This window comes from Orcinus orca, chromosome 14 (genome assembly GCF_937001465.1).
Source record: "Orcinus orca chromosome 14, mOrcOrc1.1, whole genome shotgun sequence".
Lineage (NCBI taxonomy): Eukaryota > Metazoa > Chordata > Mammalia > Artiodactyla > Delphinidae > Orcinus > Orcinus orca.
The window spans coordinates 53,568,082-53,594,204 of record NC_064572.1 but is presented as its reverse complement, the minus strand read 5'-3'; the positions used below and the strand labels follow the sequence as shown (position 1 = coordinate 53,594,204).

At 40.6% G+C, this 26,123-nt stretch overlaps 1 protein-coding gene and 1 long non-coding RNA gene across 2 annotated transcripts; one reads left to right on the top strand and one right to left on the bottom strand.

The window, feature by feature from the left end:
• Nucleotides 1–3,437: 3,437 nt before the first annotated feature.
• On the top strand, nucleotides 3,438–26,064 carry ANKRD22 (ankyrin repeat domain 22). Its single transcript, XM_004279373.4, has 6 exons — nucleotides 3,438–3,721; nucleotides 17,446–17,637; nucleotides 20,842–20,949; nucleotides 22,394–22,471; nucleotides 23,894–23,992; nucleotides 24,263–26,064. Exons 1-6 carry the CDS (start codon nucleotides 3,701–3,703, stop codon nucleotides 24,338–24,340), a joined length of 576 nt encoding a protein of 191 aa, XP_004279421.1. The 5' UTR covers nucleotides 3,438–3,700; the 3' UTR covers nucleotides 24,341–26,064.
• On the bottom strand, nucleotides 10,844–12,228 carry LOC117196430 (uncharacterized). The gene is made up of 2 exons (XR_004476598.2): nucleotides 12,100–12,228; nucleotides 10,844–10,989 (listed from the first exon to the last, which is right to left on the bottom strand). It is a non-coding gene; the product is annotated as an uncharacterized LOC117196430 (long non-coding RNA).
• Nucleotides 26,065–26,123: the final 59 nt, after the last annotated feature.

The following is a 26,123-nucleotide window of genomic DNA, read 5'->3' as shown; positions in this document are numbered from 1 at the left end:
CAGAAGCCCCAAACACCTTTCCTTTAGCCTAAGATGGTATCTAGTCGTAAATTCTAAACACCTCTTGGAGTTCCACATCCCCTGAGTTTCTCTCATGTATATATAAGATATATATGCTAACAAAGTTCCCTTTGCTGTTCTCTTGTTGGTCTGTCTTTTGTTGAACCCCAGCAAGAACCTAGAAGGGTAGGAAGAAAAAGGTTTTCTTTCCTCCTCTACGACTATATTCCATTCTCACAGTATAAGTGATCCAAGTCCTCTTTCTTCACCTTTAATTCTCCTGTTGGTCTAGAAGAGGTTTTTTCTACCTTAGCACTACTTTGGGCAGGATAATTCTTGTCTGTGAGAGGCTGACCTGTACACTGTAGGACGTTTAGCAGCATCCCTGGCATCCATCTTCTAGATGCCAGTATCATGCCCACACCTGGTTGTGACAACCAAAAATGTCTCCAGAGAGTGCCCTGTATTTTTATTTGCTAGATCTGGCAGTCTTACCTGGGGAGAAAAATCATCCCTGGTCAGTGTTCACTGGCCTAGAGACAAGTGTTTCGCCACTTGCAATGAATCAACTGCTTTTTTATTACTTTGTTTTTAGTGTCATCCATCCATTCAAACATTTCATGTTTCACAATTATAATGAGTATTGTGCCTTTAGAACCAGACTGTAGGGCAGGAAAAAGAATTTTCCCTCTACGCTTCTAGGTTCTATGGCTGAGAATCCGCCTGTAATAAAGACAGATTAACAAGAGGAAATCAAACAGAAGTTTAATAACATGTTTACCTCATGTACACATGGGAGAGACCCAAGAAAACTCTTGGAGATATCCAAGCCACCACCTTAAATACCTCCTTCAGCTAAAGAGAAAAGAAGATGTTGGGGGAGGGGCAGTTATGGGAGGTGACCAAGAAAAGCACAGAAAACAAGGGTAAGGGTGTTATGCAGATCATTGGGTTCTCCACTGATAAATTTCCAGAAGTCATCCTTTTCTTCCTGGTACAGTGAGGGAGACACTTTTACAAATGGAGAATTCCCTCATAAATGTAAATCTCCCTTACAAAAGGGTAAATTCTACTGCTTTCAGAGATCTGCAGTTTTTCAAGAATAATCAATTCAAAATAATCCTTTTGCTAAAAAGACATATTTTAGGGTGACACATTCTGCTACCCTTTGTCAGGAAGGAAAAAAACCTTTCCTCTACCCATCTAGGTTCTTCTGGTTGGTCTAAGAATTAAATTGACAGAAGACAGATTAACAGGAAAAAATCAGATTAAATTTTGTACAGATAGGAACCCAACATACATGAGAGCTTCAGTGACAGAAAAGTAAAATAAGGTATGTGTGCTATCCTGAGCTAGGGAATGGGACAGGGGCCTGGGGCTTCCAAGGACAGGAAGTTCACTCATGGGATAATAATAAAAAGAGGACATGTTTAGTAATTAAATATTTGTCCTGCCATATTAATTGGGCCACTTAGATAAAATTTACCTCCAGTAATAACATTTTTCTGGGAAAAAACCCCAACTTAAGTTCTTCTAGGTAGTTAAGGGAGGGGCAGTAGTTTCCCTTGAACCCACAGGATCTTGATTGCCTTTAGTTCGAAATAATCCTCATGCCAAAGTGGCACATTTTGGGGAAGCTTGTCCTGAACCCTTACACCTTCAAGGGAGAGATGCAGAATCCAAACAGAGGAGTTGCGGTCCTGATAAGAAATTAGAGAAGACTCTTTTTTTTTTTTTGGCCTCACCACATGGCAGGCGGGATTTTAGTTCCCTGACCAGGGATTGAACCCGTGTCCCCTGCAGTGGTAGCGCAGAGTACTAACCACTGGACTGGCTGACAGGGAATTCCCTAAAGACTTTTGAGTTCAGTTAGGGTGAAAAGAGTTTGCAGAAACTACAAATTAGTTAGAAGAGGTTACAAAGAAAGCTAAAGGGGATTACGAGAGATTTGCATAAGAGAGTGAAAGATTTAAGTCAGTGGGAAAGACACTTAAATGTCTTAGGAAATAAAGAAATGCAAAATGAAACTAAGCCAAAGAGGAAGTCAGCTGCAATCTTAGTGGGTATTGCAGGCTTCCGTCTCCAACAGAAGAATTATCTAATTCTTAAAACTCCTGGGAGGTTGGCCCCAAAGCTAAGTCATATATACATATAGGCTCATATATATAGGCTCAGGCCTTGGATCCTGGCACCAAATCTTGGCCACAAAGAACCTTAACTGATCACATCAGTTTGCTTGGGATGGTTGAACGCTTTCTCTCACGGGTGTGTGCATGGGTGTTTTAATTCTGGGAAAGTTTAGCACTTTGCTGTGATTGTGTTAAGTTCAGAGAAAATGTGTGAATATTTGGTATCATGTTTGGTATATAAAATATCTTGGATGTTTAAGAGACTTGGCATGTTAGCACGTTTGACCAAGTGGCCTGGTGTTTCCATTTAAAATGTATAAGAGAGTAATTGATGTATAATAGAATAATTGATTTTAGACTTATGATTTTAAAATGGAATGTTATAAATTGACTAAATTCGAAAACAGTATCAGAATGTTTAGGATGACTTAATATTTATTATATTAGAGTAAGTTTAGTTTATTAGATTTACAAGATTGTTTAGCTGGGAAAATATTACTCTAGGCTCAGAATTAAAGTGCTTATAAAGGAAAATCAAATATGGTAATACTATAAGTGTAATTTAAACCTTTTAGTATAATTGAATTCACTAGAATGTAAATGGGACTGATATTTCAAAAAGTTTAGGTGTTTTTTTGGTAAGTTTAGGTTTTTTTTTTCGGTACGCAGGCCTTGCACCACTGTGGCCTCTCCCGTTGCGGAGCACAGGCTCCGAACGCGCAGGCTCAGCGGCCATGGCTCACGGGCCCAGCCGCTCCGCGGCATGTGGGATCTTCCCGGACCGGGGCACGAACCCGCGTCCCCTGCATCGGCAGGCGGACTCTCAACCACTGTGCCACCAGGGAAGCCCAAGTTTAGGTTTTTTAAATTTGAGTTGCTCAAACTTTACTCAAAGATGCCCTTGAATGTGATTATGAGCACATTTATGTATATAAAATACTATAGCTCATAAATTGACTTTATTATTTTAATTAGTCTATATTAATAAAAAATATCAAGGAATAATAAATAAACTTATGTGTGCATAAAGATAGCAATAATCCATCCGTTTTAAAGATTATTTTTCATGAAGGTCAAGTCCTGTGCAGACATATATGGTTCTAACAAGCGAGTTTGTTTGCACTTAGCCTTTGGCAATAGCCACTGAAAACCAGATTTCAATTAGGAAATGTCCTAAGCACAATATCCTGTTTTGAGCCCTGAGTCCTTTCTGCCCGTGTGAGAACTTTTCTTCCCCCCTCGTCTTTGCTTCCTTTTTTTCCACATGTCACCACTGGCAGAGTAGGTATGACTCAGAAACCGGTTCCTCGGGGTTGTAACATTAGATGATGCGCAACTTGGGTGATTCATTACACAGTAAACTAATGCCCTTGTTTCATTGGGTTGGGCTCTCTGGAAGGTGTGTTGCTGTGTAGGTGGCTGGAAGAACACTCACAGGTGTGGAAAGAAAGGACTTGCCACCGACCTGGGCTTCTAGGGACCTTTCTCTTGACTGGGAAGGATTTTGATGTTAATTGAAAATACCTCCAGAAGATTCAAGAAGCTGTGAAATAAGTCTGTGAAGGACCAGCATGGGAATCCTATACTCTGAGGTATGTAACTTCTCTGGAAATAAGATTCCCAAGATGTTAAAAATCGCTCATGCTTTTCAAATGGAATTTCCTATCCCCATTAATGCCTCCTTTTCGTCTAACTTTCTGTAAGAGCATTAAGTTAAAACAAAGTCCAGTGTGCTCGTTTTTTTGATGTTTTAACATTTTAAGGCAAATTATTTTGCAATCCTAAAACTTTAGCTAGATAGTAGCTTGTAGAGAGCCATATAGTATACATGTCATGATGTCCAGATGTTTGAGGGGGTAATCTGGATCTGTAAAATGAAATTTATGAAAAGAGAGTTAATGGAGTTGTGTTTTCTGATGTCAAACATCTAGAGGACAAGTAAAAATTGTCTTCAACTGGATTTTCTGAACAGACTAAAGATAGCCTGGCTCTTTTATGGAAATGTGTGTATAGAGTAATGCCTTTCCGCTTGATATTTGAAAGGAGATTTTCACCTCTAACAATTACTAATAAAGTCTATCCCTGTATAGAAGAAGGATAAAAACAGAATGTAGTTTTGATATTTTGAGATTTTTCTTTTCACAGCTGATGGATACAGAAATGCTTTTTCCTGTATTGAGAGTAACGTATTAGAATCAAATAGATTGTTAACAACGTTTCAAAGGAGTACAACAGGGTGATGTTTCAACAAGAGTCCAAGAGGTGTGATGACGTTATTATTCATGATTTGCTCCCTTTCCTCTCTGACACAAATAACTGGTCGGTCTGCATTTCATTGCAGATGCTCAACAGAACCTCTCTGGGTGCTTCTTCTAATACTAAAGGCAGTTTCTCAGTGTTGGCAGTTATGTCTAATGCCAGGGGTGTGTGTGTGTGTGTGTGTGTGTGTGTGTGTGTCTTTCTGTAGTCAACTTTTCTTTGATTAGTTTATATTTCTAGATATGTCTTGCCCAATGACTTTAGGCTAGTAAAGAACTCACATATATGAAAATGTCAACTCATGTAATGTTCTAAAATACTACTCTGCCCTTTTTTTTTTTTTTTTTGCGGTACGCGGGCCCTTCACTGCTGTGGCCTCTCCCGTTGCAGAGCACAGGCTCCGGACGCGCAGGCTCAGCGGCCATGGCTCACGGGCCCAGCCGCTCCGCGGCATGTGGGATCTTCCCGGACCGGGGCACGAACCCGTGTCCCCTGCATCGGCCGGAGGACTGTCAACCACTGCGCCACCAGGGAAGCCCCTCTGGCCTTTCTTAAGCCCTAGATTGCCTAAGCACCAGGAAGTGGAACTTGTTGAAAATGCAGTTTCAAGGGCCCCTACCCCAGAGAGTCTGTTTCACTCAGTTTGAGGTACGGTTCAGAAACCTGCTTTTTAGCGGAGCCTCCCAAGTGATTCTGATGTAGGTGATCAGTTTACCACCCCTGGGAGAGAAACACTGCTCTCGGCTAGTGCTTTTCAAATTTAAATGTGCATACAGAGCACTCAAAGATCTTGTTCAAATGCAGATTATTATTCTATAGGTCTGGGTGGGGCATAAGATAATGCATTTCAGCTCTGCAATACGCTGCTGGCCCTGGACCATGCTGTGTGAAGCCAGACTGTAGTCTACAGTCTAGGTCCTGGAAATAATTACTTAAGGAAGTCTTTGCGTGTAATTGTTTGTTGATGGGGTGTGGATTTGGCAAGTGGTTGAGTCAAGGCAAGGCATTGATACTTATAAGTATCAGTGAGAATATCCCTGGAAGTGGAATGAACTTTACACTTTTCAGATATATTGAGGACAAAGCAAGGTGGAATCTACTATGATATTTGAAAGCAAATACAACAATCACACACACACGCATACACACACCCCTAAAAGACCCTAACTTATCTAGAAGCTCATAAGTAATTATTCAAAGCTCATAATTAACATTGAATCAAAGATAGTGTCAACTAAAATAATATATGCACAACCTAAAAATTGAGAGTAGTGTTTTATTCAGCGGACACACTGAGGACTTCAACCCCGGGAGGCAGCATCTCAAATAACCCTGAGAAAACTGCTCCAAGGAGGCGAGGGTGAACTAGGACAGATAGGAGTTTTGCAGCAAAGGGCAGGTAGTAGGAAGAAAAAGTTACTGTTAATAAAAGAAAACTAGATATGTCAAGCTAAGGAATTTACTGCTTTTCTATGTATGGGAAGATGCAAGAGTCTGGGCTCACTAAAATCACTCCTTTGATGTGCACCTCAGCTATATGGGGCCAGGATCCTGTGTTTTCATATCCTGAGCTTCCACAGGGCTCACCTTTGGAGTGGCTGCAGTCTGATGGCTGCTAGATGGCAGGTATTCTTTGTTTCCTTCCTAAATTCCCTCGGGGCTCACCGGCTCACGTTTGGCGGCTGGTGGTGACCGCAATTGCTGATGACTGTGACATCCTTTGTTTACTGATATGACAGGCAATATTTTATTTCTCAATAATCTTAAGTAGTGTTGGGATAAATGGTGTTTCCATGCAACTCAGTATCACAAGTGATACTACTTTGCGTAACTCAAAGAGGTACTTAGAACTTGGGCTCGCATAGCATCTTAACAAAAGAAAAATAAATTTTTAGAGGAATGGCAAGACAAAGGAAAAGTGCTTTGAGTTCCTAAGGCAGCAAATTGAGGGAAGGCAAATATGTAGGGGAGCTAATGGAAGACAAGGGCTAGTTAGAAATGTTACTCTGTAGATTACTTCGGTGACTTCTCTGGGCTGACAAAGGTAATTTTGTCCTTCCTGGTAGACAGAGAAGGGGCAACACCTTCACATATTTATGTCCTGCTTTTAGCTAAAGAGGGGGAAGGCAGAGAACATTCTTTGTATCTGCTTCTTCTCAATTGCCTTTAGTTCAAAATAACTGTTACGCTAAGAGGTGTAGATTGGGATGCATATTCTGCTACCCTCTGGAGGCTTGCATTGCTAATAGTTATGCTATTATATATATAGCATATATATATATTTATTGAGGTATAATTGACATAACATTATATTAGTTTCAGGTGTACAAAGGAATGATTCAATATTTGTATATACTGCAAAATGATCACCACAATAAGTCCATTAACATCTGTCATCACATATAGTTACAATTTTTTTTTTTTTTTTTTTTTTTGCGGTACGCGGGCCTCTCACTGTCGTGGCCTCTCCCGTTGTGGAGCACAGGCTCCGGACGTGCAGGCTCAGCAGCCATGGCACATGGGCCCAGCCGCTCCGGGGCATGTGGGATCCTCCCGGATCAGGGCAGGAACCTGTGTCCCCTGCAACGGCAGGCGGACTCCCAACCACTGCGCTACCAGGGAGGCCCACAAATTTTTTTTTTTTTGATGATAACTTTCAAGATCCACATTCCTAGCTGCTTTCAAACATGCAATGCAGTATTATTAACTACAGTCACCATGCTGTACATTACATCCCAATGACTTATTTATTTTATAACTAGAAATTTGCACCTTTTGACCCCCTTCACCCATTTCTCACACCTCCGACCTGCTGCCCTGTCTCAGGCAACCACCAATCTAGTCCCTATATTCATGTGCTTTTGTGTGTGTGTGTGTGTGTGTGTGTGTGCTTGTTTGTTTGTCGTTTTTCATTGTTGTTGTTTAGATTCCACATAAAAGTGAGAGCACGTGGTATTTATCTTTTTCTGTCTGACTTACTTCACTTAACATAATACCCTTAAGGCCCATCTTTGTTTTTGCAAATGGTAAAATTTTGTTCCTTCTATGGCTGAATAATATTCCATTGTGTATATGTACCACATCTTCTTTATCCATGTGTTCATCGATGGACATTTAGGTTGTTTCTAATATATGTGTAAGAAAGAAGGAGAGAATGAGGGGGTGTCCCAGAGTGGGTCCTAACCTCTGCAGTAGAGGATATGCTTAGAGCTCAGTGAGAGAACTAAGCTTGGATTGATCACCCCCAGCTATGCAGGCCAGACGTTTAAACAGGGCTGATTCATTTAAACCAGGGATCCCCAACTCCTGTTAGGAACCAGACCGCACAGCAGGAGGTGAGCTGCCAGCAGGCAGGCGAGCGAGGGAAGCTTCATCTGTATTTACAGCCGCTCCCCATGGCTCACATTACTGCCTGAGCTCCGCCTCCTGTCACATCAGCGGCTGCATTAGATTCTCATAGGAGCACGAACCCTACTGTGAACTGCACATGTGAGGGATCTAGGCTGTGCACTCCTTATGAGAATCTAATGCTTGATGATCTGAGGTGAAGCTAGTGCTGGGGAGCAGCTGCAAATACAGATTATCATTAGCAGAGAGGTTTGACTGCACAGAGACCATAATAAATCAATTGCTTTCAGACTCATATCAAAACCCTATCTGTGAGTGGCAAGTGCCAATTAAGCCGTATCTTACGGAGCAGACTGGACATAAGCAACACACTTCAGGTGTCATTGTCTCCCATCACCCCCAGATGGGACCATCTAGTTGCAGGAAAACAAGTTCAGGGCCCCCACTGACTCTGCATTATGGTGAGTTGTATGATTACTTCATTATATATTACAATGTAATAATAATAGAAATAAAGTGCACAATAAATGTAATGTACTTGAATCATCCCGAAAACATCCCCCCCTCCCCCGGTCCACAGAAAAATTGTCTTCCATGAAACGGGTCCCTGGTGCCAAAAAGGTTGGGGACCGCTGATTTAAACCCTTATCACACATACCTGTTCATACTATTTACAATAATAACAAGTATTTAATTAGGCCTTTATTATGTGCCTGGCTGTGTTCTAAACATTTTAAGTGTATTAACTCGTTTAATACTCACCCAACCATATAAGAGAGTCACTATGATTATCCTTATTTTACAAGTGAAAAAACTGAGGCAAAGATAGTTTCAGGAACTGGCCTAGAGTTATGCAGCTAAAAAGTACTTACTGGCTAGAGACCTGTGTACATTCAGGGAAGTTGTGCTCATGTCCTGATGAACATGCTAAGTTCTTTCCCTAAAGCTCTCTCAACAGGCATGTCACCCTCCATAAATAAGCCGGTCTTAACCACTCTGCTCTTTTGCCAGCACTCTTCCCCACGAAGTTACACTATTGTCCTTTTCCCTTTGTTAGAAGAATAGGGTAAACTAAATCCAGGTTCCAATGAGGTACATTTTACTCCCAACCTGTAGAGAAGTGTTGCACACTGCAAAGTATTACAAAAATTAGAAAGAAGGAAGTTGTATAAGAACTTAAAGAGCTCAAGAATTTGTGCTTAGGAGATCTACAGAATCTTCTCCAGGCTCTTGTCCTTGTCAACTGGGGAAACAAGGCCTTAAAAGGAATATCTAGAAAATTATATTACAATCATGTATCCCTTTAAACTTGGGGAAAGTCTAATGTTAAAGTTACCTATGAACAGTGGTACCCACACACACACATACACACACTCTTAATATTAATGTTTTAGGAATATATCTGTTTTTCAGACAGGAAGATGTTACCATAGAAAAAGAGCATATGGTTTAAAGAAGAAGGGGATCATATTGAAATATACAGTGTCCAGAGAAAGCAATTTAGGCTGAGCAGGGCTTTTTGGGAGAGCTGGTACCATCGAAGAGGAGAACTCAGGGGGAACAAGAATAAAGATGCAATGAATGGGAAGGCCATTGGACTGGAAACCCAGGAAACCTAGAATTTAGTCCCTATTGTGCCAGAAACTCGGGGCAATTGGGATAAATCACTTAACCTCTTCTGGTCACAGTTTTGATATATAAAACAGGATAGTTGGGTGAGATCCGGTTCAGCATGAAACATTGTGTCCTTCCATGATAAGGGAAAAGGAAAGGCAAAAGCAAATGAAAAAAATGCCCCCCTCACAATCTCTATCTACTTAGTTTGTGTATTGAATCCTTTGAAGATTTTGGCATTGTATATTTATTTATTTATTTATTTATTTTAAAAAATTATTTTATTTTATTTATTTTTGGCTGTGTTGGGTCTTCGTTGCTGTGCACAGGCTTTCTCTAGTTGCGGCGAGCGGGGGCCACTCTGCACTTTGGTGTGCAGGCTTCTCATTGCGGTGGCCTCTCCTGTTGCGGAGCATGGGCTCTAGGTGCGCAGGCTTCAGTAGTTGTGGCCTGCAGGCTCAGTAGTTGTGGCTCGTGGGCTTAGTTGCTCTGCAGCATGTGGGATCTTCCCAGACCAGGGCTCGAACCCGTGTCCCCTGCATTGGCAGGCGGATTCTTAACCACTGCACCACCAGGGAAGCCCTGGCATTGTATATTTAAAAAAGAGTACCAAATAGCTTCTATCCCAATTGATTTCTTGATTCTTTCCTTGTATATTTTAAGTATTTTACAAGTGATAATGTGGTACTAAATCACATTTTAAAAAGGAAATGATAACTTCAATGTATGAACAGAAACCATCACTAAACATTTGTAAATATTTATTCATTCACTCAGTCATCCATTTATTTAATCAACAATATTTATTGATCACATACTATATTCCAGGCACATGTTAGCTCCTGGTACATAGTGATAAATGAATAAGAGTAGATCTTGACCTCTTGGAGCTACCAATGTAAAATGAATATACAAATTAAAAAAAATAATTGTAAGTAGTGAAAGAGAAATCAAGGAAGCAACAGGATAAAGAGAGAGTATATAAGAGGGGTGTGTATATGTAATTAGATTTGACTTGAAAGGCCCCAGTGAGGTAATGACATTCGAGCTGAACTCTGAGGAATACGAATCTAGTCTTGGGAATCTTGGGGAGCGTGTTCCGGACAAGGGGTGTATGTATGGAGAATCTGAAGCATGGGAAGTTGGGCCAGTTGGAATAACTGAGTGGTATATGAAAGGTATGGGTGAGAGCAGTTCATCTAGGTACAGGCAGTAAGAAGTTTTATTGTCTATTCCAAATTTAGAGACTAATATTACTGACTAAAGATAGATTTGCTTTTTGTCATCACGGTGCTCCAGTAATTCTAAATAATGTCAGTTTAACATGGTCATCCTCACCCTTGGGCAGCCATTGTTTGGCAGAAAGTCCTGGAGCCCAGGAGGCAGTGAGAGTGACACTACTGCTTCCTCAAAGCCCTGCATTTACCTCTTTGGTGGTCTGAGGTAGTAGGGAGATATCAGGGCCTCCAATTTGCTAGATCAAGCAGCTAGAAGCCACCCTTCCTCTGCCCTTTCTCCTCATGATTGGAGGCAAAGACTTTCTTGCCCTGCCCTGGCCTCAGAACTTCTCAGGTCTCAAGTGTGGTAACGAAGCTTCTTTAACTTCCTGGCCGTGAAGACATCATGTTCTCAGAAAGACCTTGTTGGAGAAGGAATAGAAAATAGGTAAATGTGTGTCCTTCCTTGATTTCCCCTTCACTGTTACTATCCTCATAATCCAACAACTGCTGGGACTGTCCTTTATGTCACATAAAGGCTAAGTGGACCTAAGACAAAAAAAAAAAAATTCCTGTGCCTTTTTTATTTATCTGAAAGAAAGAATTTACTAAGAAATTTAAATCACATTATGTGAAGAAATGAGTCATCAGAAGGAAAGCCTTGAGATTTATTGTACGAATAAAATAAAGCCTTCATTATCATTCCCTAAGATTTCCTAAGTTGAAGAGGAAGAAAACATCTTCTTGCCTTTTCTGGGAAGATATTTCATTAGTGTACACGTTTATCTTGTACACTATCTGAACCGTGTTGCATCAAAAACCACAGATTCTCCTCAGAAATTGTGAGGGGACATTTTATTGTCTTTTTAATTTATTTATTTATTTATTTTTGCGGTACGCGGGTCTCTCACTGTTGTGGCCTCTCCCATTGCGGAGCACAGGCTCCGGACGCGCAGGCTCAGCGGCCATGGCTCACGGGCCCAGCTGCTCTGCGGCATGTGGGATCTTCCCGGACCGGGGCACGAACCCGTGTCCCCTGCACCAGCAGGCGGACTCTCAACCACTGCGCCACCAGGGAAGCCCAGGGAACATTTTAAATGGGGGGAGCTTCCGCATGGAGATGGTTAATAAGCAACTTATCAAGGCAGAGTTCCAAAGTCTCTTTCTTTAGACTGACAATTAGGGAGGATCCACTATACTTCAGGGGAAGCAATACTGAAAGTGGGGATGGTGGGGAAACTTTGCTTTTCAAGACCTCTATTACAGTGCAAGCAGCTCAGATTCCTCCATGGTACTAAAATAATGTGAAATATTTTTCCAGCTGTGATATCTATTTTACTTGGAGCAGTGTAAGACACGGTTATGTTAAATAACCCATACAGAATAGTTTAGTTAATCATCAACAAACTAAACGTGTCTTGTGCTCCCCAGAGGCACTTAAATTTTAGGGCCTGGAAAAGGGAGATACAAAGTGGGACTGGGGTGGGCCTCTAGCACCCAGTTATCAGCTATTTTGAAAGCCAGGCACGTACCTTTCCTCTTCTTCTGGCTGGTCTATGAATTAAATGGACAGGAGAAAGATTAATAGGAGAAAATCAAACAAAATTTTAATAACATGTATACTTGGGAGAGACCCAGGAAAACTGAATAACTCACCAAAATGGCTGAAACCCTCACGTTAAATACCATCTTCAGCTAAAGACGGAGAGGGTGTTGGGGGTAGTGATTTGGGACTTTGAAGGGGAGGAATATAATTCACAAAAGATGAAAAAGCAAATGTTTGGTAACTAAATGTTTGCTGGGCCTGCAGAGACAATGGGACACAGAGTGGACTCTGATCTTTAGGCCCTGCTGGGTTTCCCCCATACTCTTTGCAGAGATCTCTGCTGAAAGCTCTATTCCAGAACAGGGCTCCCTCACCCCCACTTTTTTTTTAATTGAAGTAGAGTTGATTTACAATGTTGTGCCAGTCTCTGCTGTACAGCAAAGTGAATCAGTTTTACACATGTATACATTCTTATTTTTAATATTCTTTTCCATTATGGTTTACTCCAGGAGATTGGATATAGTTCCCTGTGCTCTACAGTAGGACCTTGTTGTTTATTCATTCTAAATGTGATAGTTTGCATCTACAAACCCCAAATTCCCAGTCCATCCCTCTCCTCCCCCCCCCCCCGCCCCTTGGCAACCACAGTCTGATCTCAACCAACAGTCTGTGAGTCTGCTTCTGTTTTGTAGACAGGTTCATTTTTGCCATATTTTAGATTCCACATATAAGTGATATCATATGGTATTTGTCTTCCTCTTTCTGACTTACTTCACTTAGTATGATAATCTCTAGTTGCATCCATGTTGCTACAAATGGCATTATTTTGTTCTTTTTTAATGGTTGAGTAGTATTCTATTGTATATATGTATCATGTCTTCTTTATCCATTCATCTGTCGGTGGACATTTAGGTTGTTTCCACGTTTTGGCTGTTGTGAACAGTGCCGCTATGAACATAGGGGTGTATGTATCTTTTTGAATTATAGTTTTGTCCAGGTATATGCCCAGGAGTGGGATTGCTGGGTCATATGGTAGTTCTATTTTTAGTTTTCTGAGGAACCTCCGTACTGTTCTTCATAGTGGCTGCACCAACTTACATTCCCACCAACAGTGTAGGAGGGTTCCCTTTTCTCCACACCCTCTCCAGCATTTGCTATTTGTAGACTTTTCAAAAAACAAATTATTTATTTATTTGGCTGAGCCAGGCCTTAGTTGCAGCACACAGGATCTTCGTTGCCGCATGCAGGATCTTTTAGTTGCGGCATGTGAGATCTTTAGTTGCAGCATGCGAACTCTTAGTTTCGGCATGCAGGATGTAGTTCTCTGACCAGGGATCGAACCCAGGCCCCCTGCATTGGGAGCTCAGAGTCTTAGCCACTGGACCACAGGGGAAGTCCCTATTTGTAGACTATTTAATGATGGCCATTCTGACCGGTGTGAGGTGGTACCTCATTGTAGTTTTGATTTGCATTTCTCTGATAATTAGTGATTTTTAAAAATTAATTTTTATTGAAGTATAGTTGATTTACAATGTTGTGTTAGTTTCTGCTGTACAGCAAAGTGAATCAGTTATACATATATGTATATCCACTCATTTTTAGATTCTATTCCCATATAGGTCATCACAGAGTATTGAGTAGAGTTCCCTGTGCTATACAGTAGGTTCTTATTAGTTACTTATTATATATAGAGTAGTGTGTATGTGTCAATCCCAATCTCCCAATTTATCCCTCCCCCAGTAATTAGTGATGTTGAGCATCTTTTCATGTGTCCACTGGCCATCTGTATGTCTTCTCTGGAGAAATGTATATTAAGGTCTTCTGCCCATTTTTCAATTGGGTTGTTTGTTTTTTTGCTGTTGAGTCGTATGAGCTGTTTGTATATTTTGGAGATTAAGCCCTTGTCAGTTGCATCATTTGCAAATATTTTCTCCCATTCTGTAGGCTCTCTCTTTTTTTTATATGATGGTTTCCTCTGCTGTGCAAAAGCTTGTAAATTTGATTAGGTCTCATTTGTTTATTTTTGTTCTTATTTCTATTGCCTTGGGAGACTGACCTAAGAAAACATTGGTAGGATTTATGTCAGAGAATCTTTTATATAAATTCTTTAGGCAGCTGAGGGGGAGGTAAAAAGACTTTCTGAGTCTTCAGTTTCTTAAAAATAATCAGCCTAAATTAATCCTCATGCCAAAGAGGCACATTTTGGGGTGGCAAATTTTGCTCCCCTACATCATTAACCCATTCATGTATTTAAACATAACTGCTGTTTATTGAATATCTATGTCTATCTATTTATTGATGATAAATACATGTTAGCATAAGGCATGAAGATCAAACCTCAGACTTTCTGGCAAAAAATTCAGCTAATGTAAAGTTCTCTCTATCCTGAATATTTATCTTTCCTCCCTTGCTTTGGCTTTAGAATCAAACTGTCATTGTTTAGTAAGGTTAATTCTTCCGACTTTTGTTCACTATCCTATCATCTCTTCATTCTCTTTCGGTAATTATTTATTTGATAACCACCTCTGCCCATCTTCACTGGCTGCTATGTTTTTTAAAAATAACTGTAAGAATAGCTTACATTAATTGAGGGTTTATTATGAGTCAGACCTGAGTTATGTGCTTCATCTATACAGTCACGCTTAATCCTTTCTGTAACCTGATAAAGAAGATGTGATTATTAAATGGAGAAAGAAACTGAGCACAAATTGTTTAAGTAAGTTGTCCAAATAACATAACTGTTTCGTGGCAGAGTTGAGATTGGAACCAGAAAGTTTGTGTCCAGTGCCTGTATTTATAACCACTTGAAGCCACCACTTTGCCTATAAACATGCAGAACTTTGGCTGGACGCTGCTACACCCCTCTGGGTACTCACTAGCTCCCGCTTAGCTTTCACTACCAAACTTACCACGAATTCCTCTCTGATCACACTCCAATTCTTCATAGACCGCGAACCCAGGCCCCTGTATTCTGCCTTTTGTCTGACACTGTATGAAATTCATCTCTGAATGGTCATGAGTGATCAAATCCAGCAATCTTACCTTGCACTTGATTCTCTTAACTCTATCTTCCTTCTGGAAACTTTTAAACTTTTTTTTTTAGCAGGTACTGCTAAGCACAGAAACTGTGTGTCTAGGAAATAGGCAGCCTAAGAAAGATGGAAAAATAAGGTCAGGTTAATATTGGAAGTAATATTGCTCAAGTGGGATTGAGAAACACTCCAAGACCCCGTGCGACTCTTGCAGGAAAACTCTCCACTTTTCCTCTCCTCTTATGCTTAACTCTCAGGGAAGATTTTGAGGCGCCCGAGCAGAGCGAGCTTTGTGAGGTGTCCTGTGTGCATGTGGGCCCAGTGTTGCCAAATCTTTCAATTTTTAAAGAGAATCTGGAAAGCCAGATCACTACATGAAAAACTCCAGCTTTTGAAATACTGTAAGTTAAAATGCTAGGAAAAGAAGAATTAACAATTTGTATGTGATGTCTAAGTAAGCCAGGAAGGCATTTTACTTTTTAGCAGAAAAATTAACCCTATAGCCGCCTGTTTTCAAGTTCTGCGTAGAAGACCATCAGTTCCCAAGTGCTAGCCCGTGAGTAGTAGTCATCAGTGGCAAATTTTCATTGGTGTATGTGAAATTTTTTAAAAAATGAAGTAGATTTTTGCATAGAGCTAATTCTAACAGACTTTTTCCCGTCCCCTCGGATTATAGACTTACGTTGTCAGTGCCTTTATGACCCTGAGCTGCCCCCTAGTGGAGACAGCGTTTATAACAGCATAGAACCTTTTCAGCTGCTTTTACCTCATGCAACAAAACACTATGTGATGTCTAGTAATTTAATTTAATTTTCTAACTTTTAAAAAAAACTTTGCCTCCTTTGCATCTGGACCATGTCTTTTTCTGATTTCTCCTGCAACCGGTCTGACCATCACTTCTTTACCTCTTGGCAGATATCGCTAATTAATTTAATTAATACTTAATAAGCAATTATAAGAACCTCCATAAACTGAGCATCATCCGTGTGTCAGGTATTCTAAGTGCTTTTGTATACTGTCTAATTAAAATCAATCTGAAACTATTTAATGTGTGCCTACCATGTGCCCAGCACTGTGTTATATATATGTTGGGGCTATGGCAGTGAATGGAGTGAAGTAGCCTCTATTCATGTGGAATTTATAGCCTGAACTTCAGTGCTTTCCCTCACTCACTGTGGCCTCAACCCCTCCTCGTTCACAGTAGCTTTCAACACACAATTATAAATAATTAAGAAAAGAGGTATAGTTTTGTCAGTTGCTGTGAAGGAATGCTGGACTCAGGAAAGACAGATAAAATGAAAATAAGTTTTGACATGAAGGATGAGCTAGCAGTTAGCCAGGTGAAGAGAGAAGTGAAAAAGTGGCTGTTTTTTTGGTTTTTTGTTTGTTTTGTAGAGTAAGGGCAGAGGCCCCAGTAGAAGAAACTAAACATGAGATATTGGAAAAAAGAGAGAAATCCAGGGCTTCCCTGGTGTTGCAGTGGTTGAGAGTCCGCCTGCCGATGCAGGGAACACGGGTTCGTGCCCCGGTCCGGGAAGATCCCACATGCCACGGAGCGGCTGGGCCTGTGAACCATGGCCGCTGAGCCTGCGAGTCCGGAGCCTGTGCTCCGCAATGGGAGAGGCCACAACAGTGAGAGGCCCGCATACCGCAAAAAAAAAAAAAAAAAGAGAGAGAGAGAAAAGTCCAGAGGGAGAGAAGAGAGGGAAAGTAGGCAAGATGATGTCTGCTCAGATCGTGCTGTTAAACTCCCATCGTGCTTTGCAAAATTCCTTATAATGCTTTCTAAAATAAAAAGCATCTAGTTGCAGCTAATTGCATAATTCGTTATTTGTATATTATTTGTCTAAAATAGCTCTTTCCCACTGTGCAGATTTCCTTGAGTACAGGGGGCCGTGCGTCTTTGTCCCATTACTTAGTGTCCCATTACTAAACTCCTCTGATATGCAGATTTTGTCTTGAGTAGAATCCTGCTTTTCTAACAGGCATCATTTATCCATGAACTCAACACACACTTTCCTTACTGAGTTGGCAATATTGCATCCATCTTTTCACTAATTCGTCCATTCAGTGAACATTCCTGTGTGCCAAGCAATTTAGGGAATAGTAAGGGATCCCTGGTGGCCCTACCCTTGTTCTAGACTTATGGCTAGACATAACTGAGACCCCAAATCTCATCAACAAAGCAGTAGATTACAATTGGGAAACACGGGATTTTAAGGTGTCGGGTGATTTTTTTTTCTTGGTGTGGTTTAATTATTCCTATATTTCAAAACCTGCTTTTGTTTTCCTCTCCTCAGCCCATCTGCCAGGCAGCCTATCAGAATGACTTGGGTCAAGTGTGGCAGTGGGTGAAGGAAGACGGCAACAGTATCAACGTTCAAGATGGCTTTAATGGAGACACCCCTCTGATCTGCGCTTGCAGGCGAGGGCACCTGAGAATCGTTTCCTTCCTTCTCAGAAGAAACGCTGATGTGAACCTCAAAAACCGGGTGAGGCCATGACCATGGTAGTTCCTTTCTCCTCGCACCAATGGAAGCAGTGGATGTCATTTGCTTACTGTTTGTAGCTCCTAACACCAACAGTTTTGGGGGGCCTTACTTTAGAGAGACTGACACACACTGAGGCCATATTACCAGGCTAAAAAGCAAAATAAAACATAGGTCAAAAACAGACATATTTTGTGGGTTTCATGTCTGATTATGTCCTTGTATTTCTAAAAAAAAAAAAAAAAAATGGTTCACTCATTTGTCTGGATAGAGCGTCTTCCTTTCTTTTCCTCCTCCCCCCCCCATGCTTTTCTTTGCCCTTCCTCTCTCCCTACTCCTCTTCCTCACTATTACAGAAGTAAAAGGAAAGATTTCCTGGAGAACAAGTATTGACCTGGTGGTGCTATTTCATTAGTTAGATTTTTACCTACTCTGTCAATGTTCTGATCTCCAGAAGGTCCTATAATTTGCTTGTGGAATAAAAGAATTTCAGTGAGAAATTTGCCAAGAACAAATATGCGCACGAACCAGAGGCTACTTGAAACCAGACAGAAAGGCATGAAGAATATACTTACATATGTATTATTAGCTGACTTGGAGTCTTCAGAACTAAGGAAGAGCAGGACGTGCCGTGAACATCCTTTCAGAACCCCTTGGGAACATCCAGTGTCTGCATCATAGTAAAGGCAACATTTAAAGTACACTAAGTAAATATAAAAAGTCACTCTTTGTAATAATTATGAACGCCCTGTACCCACTCAAGTACATTCAATGAGGGAAAATAGCCTGTAGGGCCCCACTTCTCCCTTCCAAGTCAGTTTAAAGTCTAGCTCATTGGGAGTAATAATATATTATCAGAAAATGGATCACTACTGGACTTTCTTTTAATTTTTTTATTTTTAAAATTTTATTTATTGGCTGCATTGGGTCTTCATTGCTGTCCGTGGGCTTTCTCTAGTTGCCACCAGAAGGGGCTATTCTTCGTTGTGGTGCACAGGCTTCTCATTGCGGTGGCTTCTTTTGTTGCAGAGCGTGGGCTCTAGGCCCGCAGGCTTCACTAGTTGTGGTACGTGGGCTCAGTAGTTGTGGCTCATGGGCTCTAGAGTGCAGGCGCAGTAGTTGTGGCGCGTGGGCTTAGTTGCTCCGTGGCATGTGGGATCTTCCTGGACCAGGGCTCAAACCCGTGTCCCCTGCACTGGCAGGCAGATTCTTAACCACTGTGCCACCAGGGAATTCCACTACTGGATTTTCTTGTTTGTGCTTCCTATTTTTTGTGGGTTGGGTTTAAAAGCAAGTCATGGCTGTGTTAATCTAACAGATAGGCTGCTTAGTGGAGTGTGACATGATTGCCCCAGCACCCAGCTGAAGAACCAGGTGTCTGGCCTTGTGGTGAGATGGGGTGGCCAAGACAGATGTCTCTGGGTTTGTGCCCTCTCAGGAGACTTGCTGGTTAGGAAGCTGAGGGAGGGAGATGTTTGTCAACACAGGGACAGGGCTGAGGCGGCATGCTTATCTCTGTTTTGCAGAGAACCTGAGCCAGGCTGCTTATGGAAATCCTGGGAAGGACTTCAGTGGATACCTTAGCAGAGATTTTATGAGAAGTGTTTGGTTTGCAACTGTCCATTTAAAAGATATTTTCAATGGTTTTTAAAGGTTTAATCTTTTCCATTTTCCCCAATACTAATCCTTGTACATTAATAATCTGAATTGGTGCTTTCCCGTTTCTTTAGTCTATATTTGAGTTCTCTTCAGAAGTACTAAACAGAGGCCTTAAAAGCAAGCAAACAAAAAGCTCTGGTGTTGGTACAGATGTACATACATGCCTAACAGAGTGACGGATTGTATGGAAAGCAAATTAAACTAAAACATAGAGATATCTTTTCGTTGTGTTGTTTGTTTGTTTGTTTTGGTGTGCCAGATTGACCAGGATTAAGACAGAAAATCTAATGCTGATCAGGAAGGAAGTTTAAATCATTATCATTTTACCAGAGCACAATTTAGCAGTACAGTGTGAGGGGCATCAATGCCTTCCTTGTATTCCAGGAATTCTATCTTTTGAAACTTATGCTAAGGACACATTTAGAAATGTTGACAAAGCTTTATACATGAGGATTCAAGCAATGTTATTTGTGAAAATGAAAAGTTAAAATTACTTGAAATGTTCAACAGGTAGGGTGTGGCTAAATAAATTCGAACAGCTCCATAGAACAGTAAACAGTGCAGCCATAACAGTTACATGTTTAAAAATATTAAATGGCATAGGAAGATGCACATATTCTACATGTTAATTGAAAAAAGAAAGCAGGTATAATTTTGCATGTGCAGTATGATCCTACACTGAAAAATTCCACATATATGCATTTTAAAGACTGGAAGAAGATACAGCAAACTATCAACAGTTAACTCTGGGCTGTTGGATAATGGGTGATTTTAAATTCTATCCTTATACGCTTGTCTAGTTTACAAAATTTTTACAGAGAACAAAGATACCATTAGAAAAACAAAAATATTCTTATTTAAGAAGAGTAGAAATGAACTTCTCTTTTCTTCCTGACTTTCCTCTCTTCTCATTGATTTGTTTGGAATTCCAGTCACCATAGCTTGTTTTGCATTACACTTATTTGTGCGTGTTTCGGTCTACCTTTGCTTTGATTATGAGGCCCTGAGGTTTTATAACCCCCGCAATTCCTAGAAGCTTAAATCTGTCACCTGATAATTATTCATGTATTTGAAGAATTAAACTGAGTTATTTCCATTCATCCGGCACTGCTTGTGTTCATGTAGGAACATGGAAAAATTGCCATGTGGTTAAAATTTTCCTATAAACAAACCACAAAATAAATAATTGTGTACCATAGATGATTAAGGAGTAACTATAGGTTTTCATACTAAATTGTCCTATGTTTATATCTCCATGTATTTTTTTCCCCAAACCAAAATGAATGTGAGAATCTGTCTTTTGATGATTTGTAAAATGTACATTTCACTTGTCTTTCTATGGCCCAACTTTTCCTTTAGACTGTACTGTGTTCAATATTCTGGTCAATGGAATTCTGGGTTTATTAATTAGATTTATTCCACAGAAAGAGATGCCATGGATACCACAAAAACAAAAAGTGTGGACTAAATTTTTTGATAGGGTAATCTAAAAATATGCAATTTAAAACAATATTTTATTAATAAATAGTCCTTTTCTTAATTTTTTAGAAACAGAGAACCTGCTTGCATTATGCTGTGAAGAAAAGATTTACCTTCTTTGATTATCTACTCATTATCCTCTTAATGCCTGTCCTGCTTATTGGCTATTTCCTCATGGTGAGTACAACACTCGTGAGAGCAAAAGATAAATGAGTACAAATGAGTAAGAGATCGACAGCATGAGTCATTAAATTTTGCCAAGTTGCTGAGATGTAAATAAAAAGTAACAAAGTAAGCTCTTCGTTTGTATTCTACAAATGGCATCTCTAACATACATGCAATGCTATGACTGAAGTAAAGCAAGAAGAAAGGTAGCCCGGTAAATCAGTCAATGGTAAAATCATCTGTGCAATGTTTATTAGGAAAAATAAATTAAATTTGTTTAAGAATCTTCTGAAGGAAAAGCAAAAATCCTGAATATTAAAAAGAATCCCCTCCCTACTATTTCTTTTCTTTCTTTAAAATTTATTTATCTATTTATCTATCTATTTATTTATCTATCGATCTATCTATTTATTTATTTATTTATTTATATGGCTGCATTGGTCCTCGCTGCTGCACGGGGGCTTTCTCTAGTTGCGCTGAGTGGGGTCTTCTCTTCACTGAGGTGCGTGGGCTTCTCACTGCAGTGGCTTCTCTTGTTGCGGAGCATGGGCTCTAGGCGCTCGGGCTTCAGTAGTTGTGGCTTGCGGGCTCTAGAGCGCAGGCTCAGTAGCGCACGGGCTTAGTTGTTCCACGGCATGTGGGATCTTCCTGGATCAGGGCTCCAACCCGTGTCCCCTGCACTGGCAGGCGGATTCTTAACTACTGTGCCACTTATTCTTCCATTGTGAAGAATAAGTCATTAATCCAATAGTGACAGAACACATGTGAAGTTCCTATGAGGTAGTTGGTAGAGAGAGGTGGTCAGTGTTAGGAGAGCCCAGAGGAGAGGGATGTCACCTGGACAGGTAGGTTAGGGACAGTCTCCTGGAGGGAGAGGGGCCTGGGCTGAGATATTAAAGATGAACTTACCAGGCAAAGAGGAGAGAGGAGGCTTCTAGGCAGAAGAAACATTCAGGGCAGCTCTTCTATGGCACGGGGGAGCCTGGTGGGAATGAAAGACTAACCGAGGCCAAGGTGAGCCGGGGCTGTGGATGAGATGCCTGGGGCCATAAGCAGAGGGAAAAATATATGGCACCTTGTCACAGGCTGAAGACTTTGCTTTAGCCCCTGGAGCAATGGGATGATAGAAGGGTTTTGACCAAGGAAGGGAAAGACCGGCCACTGGACTCCATCCTCAGTAGGATTTGGCAGGAGTGGGGTAGGGCCCCAGATTTTGCATTTTTAAGTCCCAAGGTGCTGATACTGTTACTCCAGGGCCACACTCTGACAACCATGGCTTTACCTAATTAATATTAAAGAGCAGTGAGGAGGTGGGGGAGAGTTTAAGAAAGATGCATAGACGCGTAGGGGTGTTGGGATTAAAATGAAGCCTATTGATTGGAGTAGTCCAGACGTAAGAGGGAGACAATGTTTGTAAATAAACCTCTCTTGTTCTTGTGCTTGCTGTTTGTCATAGGTATCAAAGACAAAGCAGAATGAGTCTCTTGTACGAATGCTACTTAACGCTGGTGCCGAAGTTAATGCTACAGATTGTGTAAGTTTATATTTTTAGTCACTTTGAAATAACATTGCAAATGGTATTTGTGGGTAGTGTACTTGTCAACTATAAAGTTGCTCGCTTTATTTTCCGAAACACTTGTACATTTAGTTTCTGCTTCCTTCCCCTCCTTCCTTCTTTCCTTTTTACTGCGGCAGGCAACCTTGATATTGTTTATATTCTGTCACTGAACTCATGGGAATAACATTTTTATTGAATATAGAACATTTTTAAAAGAACTGCCCCGCCACTGGTGGGGAGTTAAGAAAAATGCAGGCTCTGATTACAAAATTCCAGCGTCAGTAGTTAAGCTGGAGTCAGAATGCCTATGTGTAAACCTAGGCTTGCCACTTTTTACCTATGTGAGTTTTGGCAAGTTTTAAACATACTGGACTCTCGGTTTCCTCATCTGTAAAATGGGAACATCACTAGTCCTTACTTATAGGGATCATACGGTATTTGTTTTTCTCTTTCTGACTTACTTCACTCTGTATGACAGACTCTAGGTCCATCCACCTCACTACAAATAACTCAATTTCGTTTCTTTTTATGGCTGAGTAATATTCTGCTGTATATACGTGCCACATCTTCTTTATCCATTCATCTGTTGATGGACACTTAGGTTGCTTCCATGTCCTGGGTATTGTAAATAGAGCTGTAATGAACATTTTGGTACATGACTCTTTTTGAATTATGGTTTCCTCAGGGTATATGCCCAGTAGTGGAATTACTGGGTCATATGGTAATTCTATTTTTAGTTTTTTAAGACACCTCCATACTGTTCTCCACAGTGGCTGAATCAATTTACATTCCCACCAACAGTGCAAGAGGGCTCCCTTTTCTCCACACCCTCTCCAGCATTTATTGTTTGTAGATTTTTTAATGATGGCCATTCTGACCGGTGTGAGATGATGTCTCACTGTAGTTTTGATTTGCATTTCTCTAATGATTAATGATGTTGAGCATTCTTTCATGTGTTTGTTGGCAATCTTATAGGGATCATTATGTGAAGCGTTGGGCAGAGTGCCTGGCACATAGTAAGTGCTCAATGAATCCTAACAGCTGCTGCTGCAGCCAAGATCCCAACCCACTGGTGAGAAGGGCCCCATCTGCAAACTAAGGAAAGATAAGGACAAAGGTCAAAGAGAAATCCAAATGACAGTAAGAACAGCGATAACAGGAGTACCATTGGCTAACTTCTCCCTGTTTATAAGGTTTTGTCTTCACCTTTGGCCCCAAACCTTTGCACTCATTTTCTTCCCTCAAAAGTTTACTTGCATGAAATAGTTCCACAAAAATGGTTTTCAGACTGTTTGTTTGGCTTAGCTGTACATTACAAAATATGAAAAGTGCTTGCTAAAGAAGCCATATGCTGCAGTGTGTAAGGATTCCGACTGATGTCGATCCTCTGTGTTTCAGTATGGCTGCACTGCGCTACATTATGCCTGCGAAATGAAAAACCAGACTCTCATCCCTCTGCTCCTTGCAGCCCGTGCAGACCCCATGATAAAGAACAAGGTAAGGATCTTTGGACCTTGGTCTGAGGTTCTTCTATCATCATAACCTTCTAACTCTGGCTTTGTGTTGACATAAATTAATTGCCTCTGAAGTTGTTAAGAGCAAATCAATTGTCCTCATTAAGGAATCAAGTTATCCTATTAATGCTAGAACCGAATGACAGTCAACATCGTCTGTCATTCGGTTCTAGCATTAATAGGATGACATTGTCATTGCATTGACATTTGACTTTCTTGGAGATAAATAGCTATGATTTCTTTTTCTCCTCAGCATGGTGAGAGTTCCCTGGATATTGCACAGAGATTAAAATTTTCCCAGATTGAATTACTGCTAAGGAAAGCGTCATAATCATTATGACCTCATATGAAGAAGTACAAAAAGGACTGGATTCTATTTCCATCTTGGACTGTTGGTCTGTGGACCACTCAATCTGGAGGTCACCATGGTATGAGGATAACTATGGTTGCCATGGGTAATGTTTTGGAAGAGCTTTGTATTTCTAATGTTTTTTTTTGCTCAGTGGAGTTCACTGTGGTCAAAATCCTTCTAGAGGAAACACTAGAGCTGTCGGATTCTCCACTGCAGTCAAAAAAGGGTGATGTTTCAAACTCAGTCTCTCCTAAAGGAGAGGATCAGCGTTATCCATGTTATCTGTTTTCAGTTGTGTTGCTCTTATAAAGAGGCTGTCCCATCCATATCCTGCCCCAGGAGAAAAACTGTTCTTCTGAGGCTCCTTTGAGGAAGAATCAAAGCACGCACATTTGTATAGAATGGTGTGCGTATGTGTGCCGGTTTAGAGATTCGTATATAAATATTCCAGCCTCAACAAAATCGTCTATCAGTTGTCACCACAGATATTGGCAAACGCTACAAGTCAGAGCCTTGTTTTCCTTTCCAAGGAGCCAGTGTACCAGCATACCTCTAGATGTTTTGCTATCAATTTACAAATAAGAGCCGTCTTGATTTTGAAAAACATTATGTAACTATCAAGTTGTTTATTGAAAAATTGCTTTATGATTCTCTTGTGAATGCAAAGCAGTTACTAATCTTGTTAGTACTGTTTATTTTTTATTCATAAAATTAAAACTATTACTGTAAATTATTTGTATAAAGTAATTCTTTACAAGAAATAGAGCTATATGATGAGGTAGTGTCTGGATTATACTTCTAGAGGAGAGATTGTGAATATCAATATATCTCTCTCAAGTCCTTTGTCAGTGACACAGAGCAGAAACAAGCACATGTAAAAATGACTGAGGGGGCTTCCCTGGTGGCACAGTGGTTAAGAATCCGCCTGCCAAGGCAGGGGACACAGGTTCAAGCCCTGGTCTGGAAGATCCCACATGCCGTGGAGCAACTAAGTCCGTGCGCCACAACTACTGAGCCTGCGCTCTAGAGCCCGCGAGCCACAACTACTGAAACCCGTATGCCTAGAGCCCGTGCTCCGCAACAAGAGAAGCCACCGCAGTGAGAAGTCTGTGCACTGCAAGGAAGAGTAGGCCCCGCTCGCTGCAGCTAGAGAAAGCCTGCGCACAGCAACAAAGACCCAACTCAGCCAAAAATAAATAAATAAATTTATTTAAAAAAAAAAAAACAGACTGAATTTTGCAAAGCAAGACTGAATCATGAATATTTTTAGACATGGACTAAGCCACACCATGTGGTAACAAATATAGTCTAAGAATGAAAGATTTACCATCCTTGAACAGAACAAAGGTCTAATAAAAATCAAATCCAGGAATATTTATTGAACTATGCACAGTGTCTTAAGGTACATATTTTGTGAGGGAAGTAGTTGTATGTAGATACAGATTCTGAAGCCCTTAAACATCTCTTTCTACATTATTTAAGATCCATTCACATTGAACTGAGTTATCAGGTGACTGAGGATTGAAAGAAAAAACAAGTGAAACGTCACACATCAGTATACTTTCAACACATTGCCAGTATACCTTCACTTTGGTGTCAGAGTTTCGCAAAATTACCATGCCATGTAATTTATAAGTGTTGTCTTTGAAACTGTGTGAAAATTGGACAATTTTCTAAAGAAATAAATCCAGATTTATAAATGAGTTGGGTGATTGTCTAATAGTACCTTTGTCAAGATCAAAGCATAATGTTTTATTATGCT

Coding starts and splice junctions, on each gene's coding strand:
- ANKRD22 (XM_004279373.4), top strand. CDS start 3,701: ATGGGAATCCTATACTCTGAG. Junction 3,722..17,445: donor TGGGAATCCTATACTCTGAG/GTATGTAACTTC, acceptor TCCTCTCCTCAG/CCCATCTGCCAGGCAGCCTA. Junction 23,993..24,262: donor ACCCCATGATAAAGAACAAG/GTAAGGATCTTT, acceptor TTTTCTCCTCAG/CATGGTGAGAGTTCCCTGGA.